At 37.5% G+C, this 26,086-nt stretch overlaps 2 protein-coding genes across 2 annotated transcripts; both read left to right on the top strand.

Moving 5' to 3' along the window:
* The first annotated feature begins 9,091 nt into the window (after positions 1-9,091).
* LOC115963671 (hydroxyproline O-galactosyltransferase GALT6-like) lies at positions 9,092-15,029 on the top strand. Its single transcript, XM_031082764.1, has 7 exons — positions 9,092-10,525; positions 12,275-12,507; positions 12,586-12,876; positions 12,981-13,109; positions 13,215-13,388; positions 14,246-14,353; positions 14,498-15,029. Exons 1-7 carry the CDS (start codon positions 9,700-9,702, stop codon positions 14,705-14,707), a joined length of 1,971 nt encoding a protein of 656 aa, XP_030938624.1. The 5' UTR covers positions 9,092-9,699; the 3' UTR covers positions 14,708-15,029.
* A 3,741-nt stretch (positions 15,030-18,770) lies between these two features.
* Positions 18,771-23,161, top strand: LOC115963098 (transcription initiation factor IIB-2-like). The gene is made up of 7 exons (XM_031081990.1): positions 18,771-19,208; positions 19,975-19,999; positions 21,075-21,204; positions 21,286-21,416; positions 21,577-21,665; positions 22,569-22,645; positions 22,714-23,161. Exons 1-7 carry the CDS (start codon positions 18,856-18,858, stop codon positions 22,845-22,847), a joined length of 939 nt encoding a protein of 312 aa, XP_030937850.1. The 5' UTR covers positions 18,771-18,855; the 3' UTR covers positions 22,848-23,161.
* The last annotated feature ends 2,925 nt before the right edge of the window (positions 23,162-26,086 follow it).

Below are 26,086 nucleotides of genomic sequence, written 5' to 3'. Positions count from 1 at the left end.
CTAACTCCCCTAAAGCCAAGATCCCACACAATGAGAAAACTAGGTTTTGGACAGAACCAAGGCATTGCATGGTCCACGGACCCAGGCCTCAGGGGAAACCAACTACCTGGATGTGGAAAACTAGGTTTTGGACAGAACCAAGGCATTGCATGGTCCTCGGACTCAAGCCTACGGGGAAACCAACTACCTGGATGTGGAAAACTAGGTTTTGGACAGAACCAAGGCATTGCATGGTCCACCGGACTCAAGCCTCAGGGGAAACCAACTACCTGGATGTGGAAAACTAGGTTTTGGACAGAACCAAGGCATTGCATGGTCCTCGGACTCAAGCCTCAGGGGAAACCAACTACCTGGATGTAATGAAAACTAGGTTTTGGACAGAACCAAGGCATTGCATGGTCCTCGGACTCAAGCCTCAGGGGAAACCAACTACCTGGATGTAATGAAAACCAGGTTTTGGACAGAACCAAGGCATTGTATGGTCCTCGGACTCAAGCCTACGGGGAAACCAACTACTTGGATGAGGAAAACCAGGTACTAAGCGAGTTTTAACTATTATGCGTAACGTTAAAAATGGTGCTTATATCTTCGTAAGACAAAGGTTAGGAATAAATCTAAGGCCTTTGTGGGCGCAAGCAAATTAGGGTTCGGGGAACATGGTGATGAATGTATTACATGCATAGCTATTTGTACATGTTAAAATAAATTAGCGCAGAGTTCATAAGCAAATAGTGCGCGTCTATTAGGGCGGTTAACGATGTAATCAGAAGGAAAAAGAAAAAGCAAGATTTCATATATACATGTTCAAATGCTTGTAAACCATCAATAAATTAGGAAGTTTGTGAAAGGAAAAGAAACAAGTTAATCGTTCAAATAGAAACGAATACAAAAAAGCCCAACGAAGGTTTCTACTTTTCTGCTTTTTTGTCGGTAACATTTTGGGAAATGGGAGCAGATTCAGCTTCGGTGCCTGGAAGGATGGTCCCTTCCGCGGAAGGCTGAACAGGACCAGTACTGGTACTCTGGGGAACCACAGCAAGGGAAGTGGCCAGCGACGGCTCTGCAAGTATGGTGGGTTCCTCTGTATTAGGCACCTGAATGCCAGCCACGGGCTCGACAACCTCTTTAGGTGCCTCAGAACTCATGCGCTGGGATATCACTGTCACATCCTGAAGTTCTCCTTCTTTGGGCGCCTTGCTAGAAGAACCGCTGGCCTGCGAGTCTTCCAACGGGGTGATCTCTTCCTCGGGCTGATCACGAGTAGCCACGGGGCTAGTCGAAGTGGCCTCGCGGATGGCTGCCGGGTAGAATATGCTCTCCGCCCTCCACAAATCGGATGAGGCATCCACCCCTGCTCGCTTCAATGCTTCCTCCCAAACCTGGGAGCAATAAAACCTACACACACCAGGGATCTGCGCCTTAAGGATGGCCTGGGTCTCAGCTACTCCCATGTTGTAACCATCGTCCTCGGCCGTATTCTTGGCAGCTTCCGCCTCATTCCTGGCAAACTCGGCCTCCTGCTTTGCCCTTACGGCTTCATCACGGGCATATTCTGCCACTCCTTTTTCATGCAGAGCCGTGGCCAGCTGCTTATTTAAATCCTCGATCAGAGTTCTGGCTATTTGCAGCTGGTCCTCGGCTTCAATTGCGCGCTTGGTTTGGTCCTTGGCCTGTTTTTGGGCACTAGCAAGGCCCGCCGAGACGTTATTCCTCTCGCGAGTGGTCATTGTTAAGTCATCCTTGACTTGGGCAAGTTCCTTTTCAGTAGCTTCGAGAGTCTTTGAGGCCGTTATGCACCTCTTGCGTTCGTTCTCGGCCACCTTACTCCTGTCATGCACTTCTTCCTCCATCCTATAGGTTGCCTGGAGAGCCTGTCAAGAAAGATGAACGTGTAGTGAGTGACAAACTGGTGACAAGAATTAGTAAAGTGTTAGGTTTCAAGAAATCTTACCATGCCCAAATATCTCTTAGTACTGAGAAAAACCTCATGCATCCTCATTCTCTTCAGCTCTTCCATGTCATTAGGAAGTAGCATGGTTCTCCCTAATGCATCTGCCACGTATCCACCCTCGCCGTCTCCAAGGTCCCTCAGAGAGGCAGTTTCCAGTAATGGACCCCCGTGAAGCATTGGGGCAGGAAGCCAGGCGCTCGGAGAGGATTGGGAATCAATCCCTTTTCCTTTGCCTTGAGAGGTTTGAACTGCGGGTCCTTTGCCTCTGCCTTGGGGTCCGATCTTCGGTTGTTTTGTGGGCGGAGTCTCATCCTTCTCCTTAGGAGGTTGGGATTTTCCCTCGTCCACGATGTCCTTGCCCTTGGGGCTCCTTTTTCTCTTAGAATCAGCACCTTCGGGTCGAGGAGACCGAGCTGGTTGGGAGGAAGTGGGAGGTTCGTAACGGGTGGACTGTGGTTGGGACTTGGTGGAGGATGACCTGGTTTGAATTGTAAGGGGCCGAGCTGGTGGAGGAGGAGCATTGGGTTGTGGTGCCTCCTGGGTATCCTTCCCTGGTTGGTCCTCGAGGAGTTGGAGAAGGGGGGTTAAAGGTATTCTTTTGACTCCCATCTCGGCTTGAGAAGAGGTACCTATTAATGATAATTCCGCCTCGGACAAGGCTGGGTCACCTAGGTCACCCGGAGGGTCCTCGGATTGGTAGATTAAGTCGAATACCCCAAACCCTTCCTCCGGCTGATCTGGCTCACCCTCGTCCTCTGCTGCTTGATGGGACGAAGAGGGGCCCACCAGGGGGATGTTCTTGGGGACAGCTGGCTCCTGCAAGATCAAGAACCCCTTCTCTACCACTGTAATCTTTGGAAGCCAAGGACGGCGGGCACTGATCACGTGCTTCGCGTCCCCGAACGACTTCTGAACCGGAGGGTACCCTAGTATTTTGTGAGCTGCACGAACTTGGCCATCACTGTCATTCACAAAAACTGCCGCTTGTAAAACGGTCTCCAAGTCTGCCCGATTGACTAAATGAAAATGCCGTTTATAGGCGCGTTCATCTACAAAAACAACAAACATATATGCATAGTTAGTCATCGAAGGAAGTAAGTTTAGAATGGTTTAAAGGGTTATCCCTCTTCCATTCCTAATACCCCACCTGGTTCTCCTTCTACTACGGGGCATGGATCGCCATCATGCCACTCCCCAGAGACGATAAGAAAATCCTTGTTCAGTCCCTTGTTGGAATCAGGGAGGCACTGGATCAACCGAATCCTATCATCCCTTGACCTCATGTAGTAGGTTTTTCCTTTCAATTTTTGGAGGTTATAGCACCAGTTTACATCATGGTGGGTCAGTCTTAAACCCATCTTCTCGTTTAAAGCGTCCACACAACCCAAAATCCTAAGAACATTGCCGGCGCACTGGGTAGGGGCTAAACGGAAATGCCTGAGGTAACCCCTTGTCACTGGTCCCATGGGGATTCTCATAACTCCCTCTACAAAGGCGAGGACGGGAATTACAACCGCGCCCGTTCCCCTCTTAATGTGCCATTCCCCCATCTTACAGTGTTCCAGCCTTACGTTAGGGGGAATCCTATAATCAACGATGAACTTATTCATCGCCTCTTCAGTATCAACCAACTTCCTCAATCTCAGTTTAGCCGCTTTCGCCATTTATTAAAACAAACCTAACCCGCGACGGAAAAGAAATGGAGCTAAAGAGAAATAAATCCAGAAAAGAAAAAACGTGAGTTAATAGAGGTAGGGAACTTACATAAAAAGAGAATTACGCTTCGGATGGGCTATATGTGCTTGAGATAGACTTGAATTTGGGCGGAAGTTCGGATGAACCCTGGATACACGCACTAAAACTCTTAAGTATAGAACTGGAGAGACGGATCCATCTCCAAAAAATCTTTTATACTTTCTAGGGTAAACAGCACGCCCCTTTTTCCCGCCCAAAGAGGCCAGGAGATCACCACCGTTCGATTCCCATCACACCGTTGAACGTGGGAAGCACCAAGCCACCCGTATTTAATGAGGCCACGTTTCGCCTTCCAACGGCTCTAGGAACGTGCCTTGGGCAGGTGAAAAACCTCGGGAATCGCTAGATGACAAGGATTGATAGGCATTGGCAGATCCATGATGTCATCAAAACCCTCCTATCCGTCCGAGGGGACGGATAGCAGGATTTTGAGGGGCTATTGTGGGTCCGAGAGCTCTGCAGTCCGGCCCAAACTCTATCTGGGCCCAGGGCCCGTGCCGAGGAGGTACCTTGCCGAAGACAAATGCTCAGTGGCCGAGGTAGCAAGGGGAACGGCTGAGAACTTACCCTGTCCTCGGCATTCCATAGCTTCAACAGGAAGACCAACACCTTGGTGAAGGCAATCCCCAAACAGCCCCCTCAAAGGGATGTGAACGGAATGGGGCCCATAGGGAAGCAGGGTGTGAACTCGGACCAAGGAAAGTGCGTCCCACCCCCTTCAGTAAATGTACCTGCCAATACCCAGAGTTGGTTAATGAGAAAAGACGTTTGGGCGGTGCAAACGTCGATCCATGCAACTAATAGAAAGTTAGACGGGACAGTTGATGGGATGGACACAGGAACAAGCTCCTGCCTGACCTACAAGTGGAGGGTTAGAATCAGCCAAGACGGACTATATAATAAAAAGGAAGGTGCACCGATTGGGGGGTTGGGAAAAATGGCCAGAAACCAGAGCCTCCCAGCCCACCTCTAGGAAAAAGACTCCAGGGGTGTAGGAAAACTGAAACTGGTACGAACACCGTGAAAAACCCACCGCCTATCAACCAAGGCCTAGCCTTCCAAACCCACGCTCTACAAATGATATTGTTAGGGGCCTTTTTACGTGCGAACCCGACACTGTTACGGTCCGCCACGAATCGCGTCCTTACAGTAATTATTTTAGTGTTTTTTTTAATCGTTTTATTGCTCATGATTTTGATTGTTCTATATAATTTTTAGATGCTTCTTTCTCTTTTATTTTTTTGGAAATTTTTGACACTAAACCAAAAAAAAAAAAAAAAAAAAAAAAAAAAAAAAAAAAAAAAAAAAAAGAAGCATCATCACACGCGCAAAAACGTGTATGGTAAGGCTAGTAAAATATAATTTTTTGATAGCTTTCATGTTAAATGTATAACAAAAAAATTTAAAAATCTAATTTTGATAATTTTTTTAAATTTTGAAAACAAAAAATAAAAAAGCCAAAAGCTAAAACTTTTTTCTGAAACAAACCATTAAAGAGGGCGAGAAATTCCACTTATATTATCTTTAATGAATTATGTGGGGACCGTTCGATCAATAGGCCCATAAAGTTCAGGATTGTTGGGCCTGTGGCCTATCCGAGGATGCATATCCGTCCGAGGAGGCCAAGTCAGATCATAAGGTAGTTACTGAAGGGGACGGTAGTCAATATCACAAGGGTAGAGTTCCGTATCTGTCTAAGGACACCATACTCCTCAGCAGTATGCGTCCGAGGACGATCAGGACGTGGTCTTATTACAACCAGACCTCAGAATTAGGTCACCACAAAAGATAGAATAATCGACCAAGGATGAAAGAGATAAGGCAAACAAATATCTATAACTACAGCTGCTTCCGCATTAATGACCTCTTAACCAACTCTCTGGCCGCATTAATGTGGAGGTGATACCTGAACAGTAAGGAAGCAGTCTTACAGCTGCCCATAGGAAGTTCCAGGAGGTGCTAGATGGGACAAAAAGAAATCTTCCGGACCCAACCTACACGTGTGTGGTGAGGATGGAGCACAAAGGGGGGTATATAAACTAAAAGAAGAGCATGCAGAAGGGGGATCGGAACAAAAAGAAAGAAAAAGAAATACATAGACAAAGAACAAGAGGAAAAAAGGGAGAAAAGAGAACTATATCAATTACCAAAGAAAAACGATCGTTGTGCCAACTTGAGACTTTGAATATACGTGAGAGTGAATCTTTTTATGATAAAAAAGTTAACCCAGTTCTTTACACCCACGCTCTACAAATCATATTGTTTGGGCCTTTTTATGTGCGAACCCAACACTGTTACGGTTCGCTGCAAATCGCGTCCTTACAAATTATATCTAAGTTTTATCATAAAATAAAAGTATTTTTTAGATAATTATATTTTTATTTTTTCATTAAAATGTCATTTTAATAAGTTTTTATCTACATTTAAAAAAAAAATTAGTTACAAAATTGGTTATAACCTTAGATTACAACTTTATTCAATATTTTTTTATTGGGAGTGAATTTTGATAAATTCACCATTAGATTACATTTTTTTCTTATATCCTCAATGTTTGCAAAATTTCTAAAAAATTAAAGATCAATAGTAATGTCATTAATAAGATATTTAAATTGTAAATATTTGTAGTTTAAAATTATGCTTAAAATATAAACGTATAAATCATATAGTAAATAATATCCGATTGACACAAAATTCGACATATGTATTAAGAGTGTAAAGAACATACAATTCAACTGTTAAATTTTAGTAATGTTTATTTTATATTAAGTAAGGTTGTAGCTTTTTTGTATTAATCAAATATTATTTACTATATGATTTATAAACTTATATTTTATGCATAATTTTAAATTATAAAAATTTACAATTTAAACAATTTATTGGTGACATAACTATATATCTTTAATTTTTTAATCGTTTTACAAGTATAAAATATATAAAAAGAAGACGTAACTTAATAAAAAATTTGTCAAAATTTGAGTTCTCAAAAAGTAAAAATAAAAAATTTGTCAAAATTTACTACCAAGACGTAATCCAATTTTACGGCTAAACTTCCGTGAGAGAGAGAGAGACACCTGCCTATTACGTTACCTTTCCAAGGCACGTACTATTTGGGTCCAGCCATGCCGGCATTTATATATTTTTGATTTACTAATTAATCTCAGTCTCAGCGGCGGAGTTTTTAATATTAGAATTACAGATTCCCCTGACATTAATAAAAATATGCTATAAATGCCTTTTAAAGCTTCGTTTTTTAAATTTGGAGGGTATCATTTTTTAACAACAATCCCAAACGCTACACTACTCATTTAAGCAAATACTTGCTTTGTTGCCATGCGTAAACCTCTGGCAAAGGCGTTCACAGCCTCAGACCCCTTTTTTGGGCTTTTTCAGTTTTCTTTGCATCAAGTTGCAATTTCACTCTAAATTATCGTTTTATTTTACCATCTGGCCAGAAATGAATTAAATATGGGTTTCAGATAATTTAATTGGTAAAATTTTTTATAGTTGAATAATAAATTTGGGTTCAATTTTCACGTAAACCAAAAACTAATTGGTGTCTAGTCTAATGATACAAAATTATCGTTAGAAATAAACGCTATAAATTAAAACTCTTTAAAATAAAAGATTTCAATGACGTTAAAAAAAATCATTTTAATCAACCATTTCAATTTTTCTTGAGATCGATGCCATTTTTTATTTTTTATTTTGGTTTTATTTGTAAGACTTTGGCCTCAAAAAGGAAGTAGTAGTTAGTTTATAATGACTTTGGCTCTTCTTACCATAGCGATGCATCTTAAGAATTAATGCCATTTCCTATGACAACATGTTTGAACAAATCAACATACACAGGACACTACAAATTCAGCACTATCATTGGTGATCACCTGAAACCTCGATATGTACTCAATCTCAAAGTATCATTAATGTAATTCTTAAGAAGGGATCTAGGCTATTCTAATGTTGTTTTCTCTATAATAAAAGTTCTCTTAGTCATTAAGAAAAAAAAAAAAAAAGGTTTAAGGAGTATTAATAATATAATAATATTTGAATATGAGATTGAGTGTTCTGATCTTTTTTTTCCCCTTCCAATCAAATCAGTAACTTGTATATATATATAACTTCTAATATATAGGTTATTGGGCTTTTAATATGATGGAACCGACCCCTGTTATATCTTGTGTTGTAGATTGGAAAATTTAAAGACCAAGAAATTTACAATAAAGGTTAGGACTTGTGGTCTGTTTGGATTGAGAAAAAGGGAAGGGGAGTAGAGTAGAGTATAGTAGATTTAGCACAAAATTAACTTATTTTTAGCTAACTCTACTCTACTATCCTTCACTCTCCCTCCTTCTTCCTTCCATCCAAACATGCCATTATTTGGATGCTTGTGGAGGATTCTATTTTCCTATTTTAAACATAACTTATTCTAGATTGAAATAGATACTAAAACTTATCAAACATGAAGTAATTCTTAGCTACTTCCAAAGCATGGAGAATTGTGCTCATTTCTCTCACATTCATAGTAGGGTCTACTAATTAAATTCGTGATAGGCTCTATCATAAATGTGAAAAAAATGAGTACAATTTTTTCATATTTAAGAATTTTCTTAAAATATGAATAACATCTCTACAAACATTAACAAAAATTGAAGATGATGAAATATAAAAAGGTGTTTTAATTTGGAGTTTCCATATTGGGAACTCCAATGGATTTAAACTAATTTCAATTCTTTAATAAAACTTAAAACTCGTTTTTATTTTTATTAGTTTTGGTTATCTGGTGTTCTTATAGCATTTGTTAATGAACAATTTTGTGAAAATTTTGACTTCACTTTTATAGGAAATTAGTTACTTTTTTCTTTTTCCATAAAAAATTTATAAAAATATGAAAAATGTTACATTCATAACATTTTAACAACAAATTTTAAATGACAAGTTATTAGTGGTTGTTACTGATGGGCAAAAAAACAATTTTAGTGATGAATTCAAATTAGAACTAATAAAAACTTAAAATCTATGATTTGTTTGTGAAAGTGCTATAAAAATATTGTGGATATAACATTTTTCTAAAATTATTTTCTAAATAAATGCCTTAAATGATGCATTTATAACTTCCAAAATAATATACAAATAAATGAGCCAAGCTTAACCCATTTTCATAAAGTTCCAACAATTTGTTGAATTTTTTTTTTTTTTAGCGGGTGAGTTCAACTTATAGCATTTGCTTCTTATAGTTACCAACTAACTAGAACTCACTTTTTAGAAATAATGTCAACCGGTAATATTATAATTATTCTTTATAATCAGATCAAAATATCAATTGGATTTTGGTGGGGGCAGAAATTAAATTTTAATATCAGAAAAATAGATTTTACAGTCGACAGAAGAGACAAATCAATCAGTACATGTACTGTACAAAATTACCCATCATTTTCCAACCTTTCCTCCCAGACAGTGATGACCGATGATTACCGCAAGAACAAGAAAAACTCACTCAAAGCGAGTAGTTTCCCTGCGAGTACACCCTCCCCTGAAACCCCACCACTGCATTAATTTATTTAGACTATTCCTTTGTCTTTTCTTTTAATTAAAAAAAACTTCCACAAACTCCCAAAAAATCATTCAAAATTTCAAATCCCAATTCTCTTTCACTCTCATTTCCTTTTCAACGTAAACTAAAAAACTGTCATATAAAAATTAGAAAAAAAGAAAAAGAATTCAGAATTTGCCTCTGATTCCAGGAAAAAGCTTTCACCACCGACCTCCAGATCAAATCAAATCACTACTCCCAAACACGCCCTTATTACATACACGCTTATGCCCGTTGTAGCTGACCTAACCTTCTCTCTCAAATCAAATTCTATATATTCTTTTTTTTTCTGTAACCCATTTCCCATTCAAATTTTTTGAACTGTGAATCGAATTGCATGTAAAAAGATTGATAAAGATTTTGGGGTTTTGAAACAAATTTTGGGGGGGTTGGGTTTTTGATAATGAAGAGGGCTAAATTGGAAAAGTTGGATACTTTCTTGTCTCTGAGTAGACAAAGATCGATTCAGATTCTGATCGGTTTGGGACTTTTGTATATGCTTCTTGTAACCCTAGAAATCCCCTTCGTTTTCAACTCTGGGTTCAGTGCCGTGTCACAAGACCCGCTTTCTCGGCCTCCTCGGCTCGACTCGGAGGAGGATTTGGAAGAACGCGGAGCCCCAACTCGCCCAAACAAGCTAATTTCGGCCAACTCGCCGCGCTCGGCTCAGTTCGGGTACAAAATCGTTTCCGGGTTGGGGTTCGACCCGACTTCGTTTTCGGGTCGCGGGGGTGGGGATTCGGAGCTTTACAAGTCGGTGAGGGTGGCGTGGGAGATCGGAGGCAAGGTCTGGGAAGAGGTTCGGGTCGGGAAAGAGGAAACAAAGGAAACCGAGAACCGGGTCTCGGAGCCGTGCCCGAACTCGGTAGCGATAAATGGGTCGGAGTTTTTGACCCGGAATAAAGTGATGGTTTTGCCTTGTGGGTTAACGTTGGGGTCGTATGTGAGTTTGGTGGGGAAGCCGAGAGAGGCACATGCGGAGCAGGACCCAAAGATTGCGCTTTTGAGAGATGAGGAAGAGTCGGTGATGGTTTCGCAGTTCCTAGTTGAGTTACAAGGGTTGAAGACTGTGGATGGTGAAGACCCACCTCGAGTTTTGCATTTCAATCCAAGGTTGAGAGGGGATTGGAGTGGAAAGCCGGTGATTGAGCTCAACACTTGCTATAGGATGCAGTGGGGTACAGCTTCGAGGTGTGAGGGATGGAAATCTAAGGCTGATGAAGAAACTGGTAAGTGAGTGAGTGAGTTTGTGTTTTGTTTAGATTTTGTTGCTAATGATTTTGTGTGTGTGTGTGTGTGTGGTATTTGAAATGGGATTGCTTTTTCGTTGGTGGGTTTTCTTTGTTGTGTCTGTTTGAGTTTTATTTAATAGGCCGATGAAGAAGCTGGTAAGTGAGTGAGTGTTTCATTCAGATTTTTTGTTTAGTAATGTAAATTGATTTGCTTTTTCTTGTTGGGTTTTCTTTGTTGCGTCAGTTTTGAGTTTATTTCTTGTGTGAAATGAAATGAAAGTGAAATAACGTGGGTTTAAAGTTTTAAGACAGTAGTTGAGGTTATGTTGGAATGAATTATGAAAGTTTACCTATCACCCGTGAAGAAGGAAGAAACTTATAGGTGATTAGTCGATTTTTTCTGATCCCTAGGGTGATCATGTTTCAAAACTCAGTTCTGCTAGGGGCACCTATTTTCACATCCTCTCTCACATAGAATTGTCACTCACCTTGGCTGGGTCCACTACAATGCAAGGACAGGGGGAAAGGTGTGAAAAATTTGGTGAAATTTCGGTGTTGATGATAGACTTGTTGTTCAAAAATATAATTACTTCTTGTTGGGGTTAAGAAACCTGGCTTTCTGTTTGCCTCAACTTTTGGACAGGAAGTGATTTTAACTCACTTTATTTTTGAACTGGCCTGCTGGTAATTGCCACTTGTTGAATCTGAAAATGTTAAATCGTGCTATAATTGTGATAAAATCCTGCCCACACTAGGGATTGGGGGTTTAAGCAATGGGGAAGGCCAACTTGGTTCCTGCTCCATTTGCCCTAGTGGCATTCAGAATAATCACCCTTGAGAAGGCAGGAGAAATGTTTTTTCCACTTGAGGTTCACATGTTGATGATTGAATTGAAGGTCAACAACCACCACCAAATTTTTTTGGGGTCAGCTATAGCTCCTCTACAAGATTAGTTAGAGTCGGGAGTCAGTCACATGTGTACTTACCCTCATTTCTATTTTATCTGAAGTCATAGTTTGTACTACTTCCTTGATTGACATGTCCTTTTTATTTACTTCTACTAATGTTATTTTTGGTATTCTTCTATCTTTTTTGTTCCTTTAACTTGAATCAGTTCACTCTTTTTTACTACTGCATTAATTGCTCTCCCCCTTTTCACATGATGAAACCATTTCAAGCTAATTTTCCATATCTTTTCATCAATAGAGGCTACCCGTATCTTTAAGTGGATTTCCTCATTTCAAATCCTATCTTTCCATGTATTTACTTTTATCCATCTTAACATTCTAATTTTAGCTACATTCATTTTATGAACAGGTTGTATCTTAACATCCTAACATTCAGTACGATAGTTGGTCTTATAGTAGTTTTATAAAAAATTTCCTTTAACTTAACAAACCAACGCTTATGAAGGAGAAATGTACTTTCATTGAAATATAGGTAGAAGACACGATGAAATAAAAAGACTGATATCTTAAAACTGTTCTGGGTTGGCATGGTAGGGGGGAAAATTTTCCAAGTAGAGGACTTTAGGGGTTGTTTTCTTCCTTGCTCATGTTTCTACTCTAATGTTTTTATTATTATTGGTCATTTGTTCTTTTGAAAAGTTAATTATCCTCTACATATTTTTAAAACTGTTCCAAAAAATACCCAATCATGGTACTTTATGTTGGAAAATTTCCTGCTGCTTTCATCTAATTTTACCGTGGTAGCAACAAATTGAGAAATTTCTTTGACTGGCTGCAGTTGATGGTCAGGTGAAGTGTGAGAAGTGGATTCGAGATGATGACAGCCGCTCAGAGGAGTCTAAGGCAACATGGTGGTTAAACCGGCTAATAGGCAAAACCAAAAAGGTTACCGTTGACTTGCCATTCCCATTTTCAGAGGGAAACCATTTTGTTCTAACTATTAGTGCTGGACTGGAGGGTTATCACGTTGATGTTGGTGGGAGGCATATTACCTCTTTCCCATATCGCACTGTGAGTAATATCCTGTAACTCACTTTTCTCAGGATAATGTGGATTTTATTCTTAAGATTTTTATTTTAATGTCAACAGGGATTTACTCTGGAGGATGCCACTGGGCTATCAGTGAGTGGGGATGTCGATATCCACTCTGTGTTTGCTGCCTCTTTACCTTCATCACATCCTAGTTTTGCTCCACAGCGACATCTTGATTTTTCAAGCAGATGGAAAGCCCCACCACTCCCAGATGAGCATGTGGAGCTTTTCGTTGGTATTCTTTCTGCTGGCAACCATTTTGCTGAGCGAATGGCTGTAAGGAAGTCTTGGATGCAGCATAATCTCATCAAGTCTTCGAAAGTGGTGGCTCGTTTTTTTGTAGCACTGGTAAGTGGCATCAATTTTGGCACTTGCAGTTCAATGGTTGTAGGCTTAATTATGAATTTCATGGTGGATATTGTTAAATACCTTTTGAATTGACTTTTGGACAGCATGCAAGAAAGGAAGTGAATGTTGAATTGAAGAAAGAAGCAGAATATTTTGGAGATATTGTTATCGTGCCTTACATGGATAACTATGATCTCGTTGTGTTGAAAACTGTTGCCATCTGTGAATATGGGGTGAGTTGTGGAATAAATACAAATTGCAGAATTTAATGTTAACTGCATATTGTGTAGGTTATTCTTCAAAGATCATTACAGTTAACGTCTTTTTGATGTTTACAGGTTCGCACAGTATCTGCTAAGTATATCATGAAGTGTGATGATGACACATTTGTGAGAGTAGATGCAGCTTTAAATGAAGCAAAGAAAGTGTCTGAGGGTAGGAGCTTGTACATTGGGAACATAAATTACTACCATAAGCCATTGCGCTATGGTAAATGGGCAGTAACATATGAGGTATGGAAGAGCCTGATCCCGCTTCTATAATTAACTAGTTTATAATGTCTGTAGTATGCATGCTTCAGATTTGTTTCTTGACTTGATGCATTCTTCTTCTAGATGATATTACCAATTTTAGTCAAGTCTGCTGTATTAAATGTAGTCCTGCAAATCTATCTGTGTGTGATCCCACTTCTATAATTAACTAGTTCATTTACTTACCATTTAATTTATCAAAAAACAATTAACTAGTTCATAATTTCTGTAGTACGCATGATTCAGCTTTGTTTCTTGACTTGATGCATTCTTTTTCTAGATGATACTTCCAAAATTAGTTAAGTCTGCTGTATTAAATGCAGTCCTGCAAATCTCTCTCTCTGTGATGCACTCAGTCTCTTCTACTGGTTATGACCACCCAATTGTTTCCTGAATTGGCTTGTTTTCTTATAGAACTGGGTAGAGGTGGGGAAGATTGATGACTTAGATTTGTTGTTTCTTTGTCTGCTCTCTCTCTCTCTCTCTCTCTCTCTTTTTTTTGGGGGGGGGGGGTGTGGTGGTGGTGTCAGGATTTGGCAATTTGTTTAAAAGTGAAATATCAAGCTTAGGTCATAATTGGTTGGAGTGGATGATGATAGGTCTTATTTATGGGCTGGATTTTTCTTGTGAGAGGAATATACCAATCATGATTCATGTAGATCAGTATTTTTCCAATTCATTGTTTTGAGAAATCTAATTTGGTGTGATTGCTTAATAGAAATTCTTCTGCATTTCTTTTATCAGCGTTTTACCCTACATTATTGATTACTTAGTTTATTGGGATTTTTGATATGCGTTCTAGATATTCACAAATGTTTGTCATTTGGTGGTGGTATCAGGAGTGGCCAGAAGAAGATTATCCGCCGTATGCAAATGGACCAGGCTATGTTTTATCATCCGACATTGCACACTTCATTGTATCTGAGTTTGAGAAACACAAATTAAGGGTTAGTCTCTCTCTCTCTCTCTCTCTTTTTCTCTCCCCTTTTCTCCTCCTGTGTGCATGTGTTTAGAGTGCAAGTGCATTGTTTTGATGCTGTGTGGTATGTATTTATTTTGCTGGTTATTAATATGGTAACAACTTTGTGTAGTTGTTTAAAATGGAAGATGTGAGTATGGGAATGTGGGTGGAACAGTTCAACAGCACCAAACCGGTTGTGTATAAGCATAGCTTGAAGTTCTGCCAGTTTGGGTGCATAGAAGATTATTATACAGCCCATTACCAGTCTCCAAGGCAGATGATCTGCATGTGGGACAAATTGCTATTGCACGGAAAACCTCAGTGCTGCAACATGAGATGATGATTGTGGTATGGTCGATCTTCTTCAGAATCTGAGATAGAACAGGGAGAGAAACAAGTTTTGCAGGCATAGCATCATGTATTGTATATTCTCTGGAGGTTGGGTTAGTTATCTCTGGCCCTGTACAAATGCCCTTACAAATTCATTCATTATTTCGCGGACCTTGTTTCCTTTTTTCTTTTTCTCCCTTCCTTTTTGGGCCCTGATGTTGGAAAACGATGAAATTAGATGTGCAGGGAAAATTTTTCACACTGATCGCAGTCCTGTAATTTACATTAGAACCACAGAGATGGAAATGAAATTAGATTAGAACTTCATGCTTGTTCTGCTTCCTTTTTATTTATATTTATATTTATTATTATTATTTCTTGGGTACTCATTCATGCTTTCAAGCCTCTGAACAAGATGGTCTCTATTCCTGTTTCTGGCATGTAATCCTGTAGGGCTGTGAAGAATCTTTAACATAGCATACATGACAAGATGGTCTATCTTTCTCAGTGACCGCTCTAGGAATTTTGTTCAGGGTGTTCCTTAAGAAGCATAAATTACACCATCCTTTTTCTTTTTAGCCTTCTTTTAGGTAATTAGGTTTGATTCAATTTTATTAATTTCATTCAATTCCGACTGTAATGGCTAGAAAATATCGTGCCGGTAAATAAACCGGAACAGTAACCAACCCTATTCCACTTCGAAAAAAATTTCAGGTCAATGCGGTCTATTTCGGGTGTTTCGGTAAGTACCGGCCGAAATTCAAGATTTGGCCAGCATGAAGTTTGTGTTTTAAAAAAAAAAAAATTGTTAAAACCAAAATCAATTTGCATTCTGTAAACCAAAAAACCTTAAAAGGAAAAAAAATGAAAAGAAAAGAAATGGACAAAGGTATTTGTACAGCTAAAAAAACTGTATTGAGAAATTTGAGACTCAACTTGAGAAGAAGTAATTAGGTAATCAGGTTTGATTAAATGTTATTAATTCCATTCAATTTCGGCTGTAATGGTTGGAAAATACCATGCCGGTAAATAAACCGAAACAGGAACCCATCCTATTCCACTTTGGAAAAAATTTTGGGTCAATGCGGTCTATTTCCAGTGTTTCAGTAAGTACTGGCCGAAATTTAAGATTTGGCCAACATGAAGTTTGTGTAAAAAATTAATAATAATAATAATAAAAAAAAACTGTTCTTTAAACCAAAACAAATTTGCATTTTATAAACCAAAAAACTTCAAAAGGAAAAGAAATGAACAAAGGAATCTGTATAGCTAAAAAAATTGTATTGAGAAATTTGAGACTCAATTTGAGAAGAAGTGTTACCGCACTGGTATTAGTAGAAGACAAAGAAGTTATGAACAATGAGGAATTTAAAATATAGATGTAAAAGTGTAGATGAAGATGTGATAAAATTTAAAAGTATGAAGTGTAAAAATCGAGGAAATAGAAAATGTGTGTGGTTAAGAATAAACAAGAAAAAGTAATTAAAAATGAGAAGTAATATATGTTTGATGAGGAAAAATAATACTGTAATAAAAAGTAATAAAAGGTTGAAAATTGTGTTGTATTGGACAGTGTGCTTAGTCGAAGGAATCAAGCCATTGTCAAGCCTGTAGTAGTTTTATTATAATTTTTTTTTTTTTGAGTTTTTCCTTTTTACTTGAAAGATCCCAATATATTGTTAAGTTGCTCAAATTATGGACCAAAATTTAATTTTATTGGCATAAAAAAAATTTAGGTGGTCCCAAAATTTTTTTTAAAGGTAAATAAATATAAAATTTTAAATTATTTATATATATATATATATATATATTTTTTTTTTCCAGGTCAGGTGGTCCTTGGACCACCCTGGCCATAGGCCCATAAGGTGGCGCGGCCACTGATCTCTTTCCGCACCTGCCATTTTGATCTTTCAAATTGAATTGCTGCTCCTCCTTTAAAGTGGAATTCATCCTTTGTTTTTTCCTTTCCATTCATTCGGATCTCATGTCTTGTTTCACATTGATCACTAATCAGTAATCACTATTGTTTCATTGAAACAAGCTTTACAAATTGCCGTGTCAACTTTTGCAACTCCTGTAGTAAAATTCTACAAAAGTAGTTCCTAGGCCAAATCATCTTCGTAGTCTCAGAATCATAGAAGAGGTGGAGAAATTGGTCTTTGGCTCCATTTCACGAAGTGGGCAAGCGGGATAAAGGCCCTTCCGAACCTTCTTAATCTCTCCCACGAGGCTTGAGCTGCCCTTCAGAGAAGAAAGAAAGTGATTTACCAAAAGTGCTTGAGCCATTCACGGAGGAAGGTAGTTTAGGCTTTTTAGCTGAAGTAGATGGGACCATATCTATGACAACGTTGGTGCTACACTAGCTATAATGAAACCACCCTAGTCAGCCATATATGTGAGGCCGAAAGGCCTCAACGCGCACATGACTGGTTTTAGATTTGCGTAGAATTGTAAGAACAAACACCTTTTTGTTTTTTGGCTGAATAAAAAAGGGATCTTCTCCGTGGGCTCATTGATCATACAGTACGTGATGACAATGAATAATACCACATATATCATAGAGCTTTGATGAAATTATCATCGTGGGCACAACATATTCGTTAAAATACCATTATCTGAAATGCTCAACTTCTGCCAAGTATCATGTGAAGTAATATGAGAACTCTTACTATCAGGTCACATCTTGTGGTGAACACTTATGGTCTCATAAAAGTGTAATTCCATACTACACAATTTATATTTACTGTCACACCAATTTTATCCTCATAACGGGTTCATTATTCTCATGACATGCTAGATTAGATTAGAAATTAAGAAACTTCATTTTAAGTTTGGAGATACGATATATATATAATATATAAAAGAAGTCTTTTGTTGCTGAGTGACCTAAGGCACACAAGTTAATTCATATTTTATAAATGATGTTTTTATATGTATTTCTTTTGTTAAATAAAGTCAAACTGTATACATATATTTATGAGATAATTATGTGGTGTCTTTTGTCTTCAATAAGGATAACCTTCCTCCTGCTTTATCGGCAACTTGTAAGGATGATTATCCACCTTGTTCTTTTTTCTTTTAGTAATGAATTACAGATTATCAAAAACAAAAAGAGATAATTATGTGGTATGACAAACATATATTCACGATATAATTAAGTGCTATGACCCCACCCCATGTGTGAAGCAGTACACATTTTCTTAATGTTGGCATTGTGCAACAATGAACATTCTAAATTACTACTTTTCTTAACTTTCTAAGTGTAAAAATGCCATAAGTGACAATACCTTGCGAATTCATACATACTATAAACGTTCGCACATGCACACACAGAGCTGACAAACTTATTTTGCCGCATTGCAACCAAGAGAGAGAGAGAGAGATGATAAACTTATTTTGCAGCCGACGCTCTACACACATTCCATAAACGTTGGCGCCTGTACACACAAAGATGACAAACTAATTTGGCCGTGTTACAACCGACTAACAAAGATGATATTAAACCATCACTTAAACCCCAATTATGGTAATTAAAATTTAAGCAGTATGATTTACATACCATAAGAGAGAAAATTCATATACATTGTGTGGGATCCACATACCATAAGGTAAAGATACATGTAGTCATAAGATAGGGGAAGAGGAGATGGAAGATACCATTAAAAAAATTTTAAAAAAAAAACATTCATATATGGTGTAGAGGGTGGAAGGAGAGTTTAGCATAATAAATCATTCATATATTGTGAGTGTGAGTAGCGTTACGCCTATTCCAATTACATGTAGTGTCCGTTTGTTTACACTTTCAAACAATAAAAAATATTTTTTAAAACTAAAAAAATAAATCAAACGTTTGGTAATGTTTGTACTTCTCAAACAAACATCACTTTAATTTTTTAAAAGAACATATAGGATCCCAAAAAAAAAAAAAAAAAAAAAAAGAAAAAAAGAGGGAAGACTCAAAAACGTTGACAATGTGCAACAAAACAATAAAATAAATATAAAAAAATATATTGTAAAAAGACTATTTTGCCCCTATTCGTAACCTTCAAGTATAAAGATCGCCACAGCGAAAAAATCCTCACAAATTCGTACTCTTCACTCTTCTTGAATACTATAAACGCAGAGCCACGGAAAACCAGAAAACGCACACAAAAAAATATGGCAGACTTGTTCTGCCGCGACTGCAACCAACTCACGGAGGTGGTGTTCGACCACTCCGCCGGAGACACCATATGCTCGGAATGCGGGCTGGTATTGGAGGCTCACTCCATCGACGAGACCTCGGAGTGGCGAACCTTCGCGAACGAGTCCAACGACCACGACCCGGCCCGAGTTGGCGGCCCGATGAACCCGCTTCTCTCCGACGGCGGGCTCTCCACCGTCATATCTAAGCCCAATGGCACTTCCTCTGGTTTCTTGACCTCCTCGCTCGGCAAGTGGCAGACTCGTGGCTCTAACTCCGATAGGCACCTCATCGAGGCCTTCAAGGCCATTGCCATTATGTCCGATAGGTTTTGTTTCTTTCTTCTTTCTCTCCTCTCAATTTGATAAATGTGTATCTGTTTGGTTTGTGAGAAAACGGAGGAAAAAGCGTAAGAGAATGTGTATGTGACACGTGCTATGTATTTTGTAAATAAAAAATTTACTTCAAACTAAATTGTAATTTCACAGAAGTTAATAGGGTTTAATAAAAAAAAAAAAAAAAATGATGTCAATGAGTTTAGTTGGCACTTAATAGACCATGCTTAATGTTTGGGGTATGGATTCAAATTTCAAAACTTTAAGGGTAAAATTAAAATTATCCCAAACTTAAGGGTGCAATACCCCAAAACTTGGGTTAGGTTCAAAAAGGCACAAGAGATTGAAATGGCTTACATTGAAGATGGGATTTTGATTTTTGGCCAAAATAAATGGATTGCTTTTAATCCCTAACAAATTTCAAAGTGATTACTTTTAGTCCCTTATCAAATTTAATAGTAATGGCTTTTAGTCACTAATGTGTCTAATATAGTGATGATGTATTAATTTTTAGTTGGGTCACGTTTGTTTTAAGGATTAAAAACGATTACTTTAAGTCCTAACTTTTTTTTTTTTTTTTTAAGATCGGATAGAATTCTAACTCTGTTAAGATATTCTAGACGTCTTTGAGTTTGATTTTTACTTTTGTTTTGTTGTGGGTATTTTGAAAGGAAATTGAAGTTGACATTTATTGCTGTTATTGTTGGTTATAAAATTGTCAACTGCATATGTAACTGACCCAATTTATGGCTGTTTCAGGCTGGGACTGGTTACAACCATAAAGGTATTTCAGCTATTTTCTGTCATTTTCATTGAGTACTGGTGACTTATTAAGCTTTATTGTGGTGGTAATTATGCAAAATTGTGTATTAGTATAAATTATTCTAGTGGTGGAATTATTATTGTGCATGTTTTAACATTCATGTTTTTCAGTTGGACATTCATTTTGCGTGTTTATGGGGGATTCTGAAAGAACTAAATGTTGATGTGGACTATTGAAGTGTATGAATAAATGCTAGAAATAGAGGTTGACAAATATGTGTAAGTAGCCTGAGGAATTAAGTGGAGATTGGGAAAGTTATGGTACGGCAACTAATTGGAAAATCCATACTGGTCAAAGTTAAAGAGGGTTTATTTTAAAGATGAAATCCTGAATTAAGATGGAGTGTTTTTTATAATAAAAAAATTGGAAGTTTTAACCCAAATTTCTTAGTTTAAAAAAAAAAAAAAAACTGTAGTGATGGCCACAATGTTTGGATGCTGGAGTGAAGAGACAAGGTCATTGGATTGGAGTGGCTTGAACTGTTGAGGATGAGGAGGACAACAGGTGGATGTTTATTGTTGAACTCTAGAAGCATGGTAATGTTGAGTGTGAATGTGCGAGACTATACAGGAATGTAGACTCCCCACTTTTGCTGGGTTCACAGATTTCGTGCACTAGGCTTATGAGAGATGGACATCTATGAAAGCTAGTGCCTTGGAAGCTATTCTAATGATCTGCCAAACAATCATTCTGAAGATTAGTGTGCTAATGTTTTAGTGCAAAATGCTAAGCAGCTTGACAATTGTCACGAAGGCATTAAATTTGATATAATATGAATTTACGAGCCACTACTAGATAGTTGTTTGTTATGATATTCGGAAGCTCTACTCTTTCTTAGTCTTTTGAATACAATTTAGGATTTCTTTATGTAATATTGAAGTCTTCTTGCATGCTCATGGAATGTTTACTCAGTGATGGTTCTTACCTTTGAGTGTTGCGGTTTTATATTTTCTTTCTTTATCATTTACTTTATATAAACTTATAAATGTTGATTTAATTTAGATTGCTCATCTGTTTATATCTATATCTGATTTAGGATCGGGCCAGTGAAATATATAAGAAAGTAGAAGATCAAAAACCTCTTAGAGGACGAAATCAAGAAGCAATTGTGGCTGCTTGCCTCTACATTGCTTGCCGACAAGAAAACAAGCCTCGGACTGTGAAAGGCAAATGGCATATCTTTCATAATATTTTAGTTGATTTTTATCTGTTTACATAAGAACCTAATTTTTGTGGATTTTATGTAGAAATTTGTTCTGTTGTCAACGGGGCCACACAGAAAGAAATTGGCAGGGCAAGAGAGTTCATTCTAAAACACCTGGAGCTAGAGCTGGGTCAATCTGTGGAAATGGGAACTATACATGCTGTGGACTATATGGTTAGCTGTTGTTCTCGCTCTCTCTCTCTTCCCCCTGGTTCTCCTTCATCTGAATTAGTGGCTTATTATCAGTTGCATGTGTTGTGTCCTCAAAGATTTCTTTTTGTGAAAGATGTGCCTATGCATTATTTAGTATTCATGTTCCATGGTCAATTTGTAGAGACGTTTTTGTTCCAATCTTGGAATGACCAATCAAGAAGTCAAGGCTGCCCAAGAAATTGTTCAGAAATCTGAAGAGCTTGACATAAGGTTTGTTCTGGGTTTTTTCTTATAAATGTTCTAGTATAACTCAAAGTTCTAATTTGGCAGAGTTTGGTCCTTTCTTGTAGGTTGTTCTAATATTCTGTGCGGGAAGATATCCTTCACTTGAGGATTTTAGATTGTATATAAGTCTAGTAATGGCATATTACTGCCACCTGTCATTTTAGTAGCTGATACCCACTGTAATGGCCTTTTGGTAATTCAGGCTTCACAAATGCCTGTATGATAAATAACAGGTAGCTGATTATTAACATGAATGATAAATAAGACCCATTGGGGTGGGTGCATAACTTACCGATAAAAAAATAATTATAATGGACTAAATGTGCTTGGGAAAATTAGATTATAACTGCTTAATGGGGACTATTTTTTTATGAGTCATATAGCCACTTACGTGACATGCTCTTCTTGACTTTCTTGATCACATGGATTTACATGTTTGTGTGCTTTAAAAGAATTTTTTTTTTTTTTTAAAAAAAAAACACTGTTATGCATAACTTACTGATAAAAAAATAATGATAATGGACTAAATGTGCTTGAGAAAATTAGATTATCTGCTTAATGGGGACTATTTTTTTATGAGTCATATAGCCACTTACATGGCATGCTCTACTCCCTTTCTTGACTTTCTTGGTCACATGGATTTACATGTTTGTGTGCTTTAAAAGAATTATTTTTAATAAAAAAACACTGTTTAGTAGTTTTCACGTGGCTTCAGTTTAGATCTCTTGTTGATTTGGACCAGTGATTTTTAGTTTGTTTTTGGGTTTAAATTTTGTGCTACACTCCTGCAGGAGACTTCTCACATGTTTCTTATTCTAATTATATGAAGCATCGTATATTGTTTCTTCAAATTTTGAACAAATGTTGTTTACTCTTTTACATCTGCAGGAGGAGCCCGATATCAATTGCAGCAGCTGTTATATACATTGTAACTCAACTATCAAATGAGAAAAAGGCACTCAAAGGTCAGAAAATTGTGATTCATATTAGTCTTTGGCTTTCTATAGGCAATATTAATGTCCTGTGACTGCAGATATCTCACTTGCTACTAGAGTGGCTGAAGGAACAATCAAGAATTCTTATAAGGATCTTTATCCTCATATCTCACGGCTAATTCCTAGCTGGTTTGCCAAGGAGGGTGATCTCAAGAATCTGTGCAAGTCCTAAACATGGATAAGTCTTATAGCCATGCTAAATTGCAGCAGCTGGGTACTGGGTTTTTCATTTGGAGATGAAAGTTTTCAGTAGTATTTTTACTCCCCCTCTTCTTTCATGTATAGATGGATAGCCTTTTCCCCGAATCTCTTCTTACCCGAGTCAGCAGCAAGCATTAAAGCATTATTGGACCGTTTTCTGTGGTCCATGCATTTAGTTTTCTGAGGTTCATGCATTTAGTTTTCTTTACCAATATTTTCTTGCTTCTTTTAACAATGGTCCATACTTTGCACCAAAATCATTATTTATAGTTTGGTCTTTAACTAGTTAAGTCTTTGCTTTGGGCTGGCATCCCATTATGTCTAAAATAACATTTTCGGCGGCCCAAGAAAGTTGATGGAAATATTCTAGTTAGGACTTTGGATGCAAAGACAATCCATATTATTATTAGTCAGGTTAGTGATACTGTTAGTGTCAAAAAGCAGAATCTGTCTTGGATGTATTATTAATGCGATCATTGTAAATGATTACATATATTTTCCATGTAGTAGTTTGATCAGAAGTTGTAACCTTTTAGTGCTCATTAGCTTTGTATTTGATCAGTGTAAAGTTCAAGTTGCAGTGCTAGTAATTCCTTGGTTATATACCAGTGGAAAACTATAAATAAATAAAAATCCTCCTTTATATGGCTAAGACTATGGGGGAAAGGGTCTAGAGGTAAATTTTTTGTCATAACTCTGGCATGGTTAACTTTAAGTGATGGGTTTATATGAAAGTGATAAACGATTATTGTTTGGTCCATACTATGCAACACAACCATTTATAGTTTGGTCTTTAACTGGTTAAGTGTTTGTTTTGGGCTAGCATCCATTATGTCTAAAATAACATATTCTTTGGCCCAAGAAAGTTGATGGAAAGATGCCAGTTAGGACTTTGGATGCAAAGACAATCCGTATAATTATTAGTCAGGTTAGTGATACTGTAAAAGTGTTTTTTTTTTTGAGAAACAAACTAACTACTAAACACACACGTGCATACTTAATTACACTTTCTCACTAAGGTCAAACACATTACTTAACTCAAAGTACTACCACAAAAAGGCCTAATCCAGAGTACCACTATTGTGAGTGTCAAAAAGTAGAATCTGTCTTGGATGTATTAATGCGATCATTGTAAATGATTACATATATTTTCCATGTAGTAGTTTAATCAGAAATTGTGACCTTTTAATGCTTATTAGCATTGAATTTGATCAGTGGAAAGTCCAAGTTGCAGTGCTAGTAATTCCTTGGTTATATTTATATACTAGTGGAAAACTATAAAAGTATAAAATATATATATATATATATATCCTTCTTTATATGGCTAACTTCTGTGGTCGACTTTAAGTGATGAGTTTATATGAAAGTGATAGACACTTACAGTCGACCGTGTCAAAATTGTGGTCCCAGAAGAATTGATATTTTGGAGATATTGCCCTTTAAAATCTGGGTGAGGACAACACCTTCTTTTGTCTTGTATGTTGCTTATTGCACTAGGTGTTTTGACTCCTTTGAGAACCATTGCCCATTGGGCGTGCCCAAGTTGCCAACTCACGGTATTGTCGTCTCTTGGTGAAAGGAAAAATATTTTCAAATTTGGTGATTTTCCTCTCTGGCAGTACTTGGGGGTGTTTGGTCTGAATACTAATTATACAAATAGATCGTGTCTCAACCCCGGGGCCTGCGTTCCAAGTAGGGGCCATCCTGTGAACTTGGTTTGTGGATATGGAAGTCCCAGCCTCTTGATATTAGATTGTAGCTTTGACTGACTTTTCTTTTTCTTCTTCTTCTGTCCGTTTTACATGTGAGATATTTCATTGCTCTTTGCCCACTCTGAATTCTAGGTGGGATTTTTTTTCTTCTTGTACTGTTGTTGGAATCATAGCCATCTCCACCATACTATGTGCTGTGGCTTCTTATCTTGTTAATAATAGTATAGAGATTGTTCCCTTTCGAAAATTATTGGTAGTCCGGAACTATACCCCGTCCTTCTCACGAAGGGGTGGGTTCTACCCCTCTATGAGAGGAAGGGGGTATAGTAAAAGTACCCAATAACAGTCCGTTCTTTTTAGTTTTCTAATATTTACTGTTTTTTTTTCTCTCTCTTAGCATTTTTATGATTCTCTATTCTTTTCTTATCTCATCACTATGGGAGCTATTTCATTAAAAATGTCAAAAGTCTTTTACTTTGTCCAGCCCCGACTTGTGCCTCTCTCATCCTTGGTGTCTCCCCTGTTCTCAAATAGGGGATGGAATGAGGACGAGGCATCCATGATCTGATTCTATCATGCACATTGTCACCCCTAGATCAAGGTTATGCCATTTCCTCCTTTTCAAGCATCTTTTCTTCTTGATAAACTAGTAAAATCAAATGCAAACTTCAGTACTTAACCCAAAAATAATAGGTGCAAAGATGGAAGGGCCCCATTTTTCAACTTCCAGAGGCGTGCTTTCTGCCCCAATCATTTTTCTGAGTTTATAACGTTGTTTTATAGGTAATGGGTTTTGGATCAATTAGTTTCTCATCTATCCTTAATTGAGGATTAGAGGGTGGGGTTTGAGAATTGAGATTCAATTGGGTACTTAGTTTATACTTGCCTAAAAAAAAAAAGTGCTAGGCATCCAATGTTCTTGTGACGCCCTTAACTATTCTTTTCTTTTTCCCTTTTTGTCAAGTGAAAAAGAAGATTAGTGGATTTTCTTGTGATTTCTTAAGCTTTTTTGCTTTATGAATGAAGTGGATAAGATTTATAGGAGTATATTCTCTCAAACTCTCATTAGACAAAAGTTTAAAATGTTTGTTACACTTATATTGTTTTACTTATACGTACACAATTTTGGCAATTGTGGAAATTGTGTTCAAAACACGATTTCAATTATTATTTATATCTTTGAAAAAGTAAGGGTGTCTTGAAATCATGGTGCGCGCACACGCACCTGCTCACAATTTTGAAAATTGTGTTCAAAACACGATTTCAATTATAATTTATAATTTCAAGAAAGTAAAAATGTTTTGAAATCGTGGTGCGCACACACTTTACATATCAGTGTGTAATTAACAACCTCAAAAAATAAAATTTTAGTCTAGAAGATAGAGCAGGTTCTGATGTACTCAAGTCTCAAGTTGCATTGCATTTAAACTCCTTACTAATTTTTCTGGCTTATCCACTAACTACAGCTCTCAACATTTCTGAGATTTCATGTCCTACG

Source organism: Quercus lobata, chromosome 10 (assembly GCF_001633185.2).
Source record: "Quercus lobata isolate SW786 chromosome 10, ValleyOak3.0 Primary Assembly, whole genome shotgun sequence".
Classification (NCBI taxonomy): domain Eukaryota; kingdom Viridiplantae; phylum Streptophyta; class Magnoliopsida; order Fagales; family Fagaceae; genus Quercus; species Quercus lobata.
This window is presented reverse-complemented; position numbering and strand designations above follow the sequence as displayed.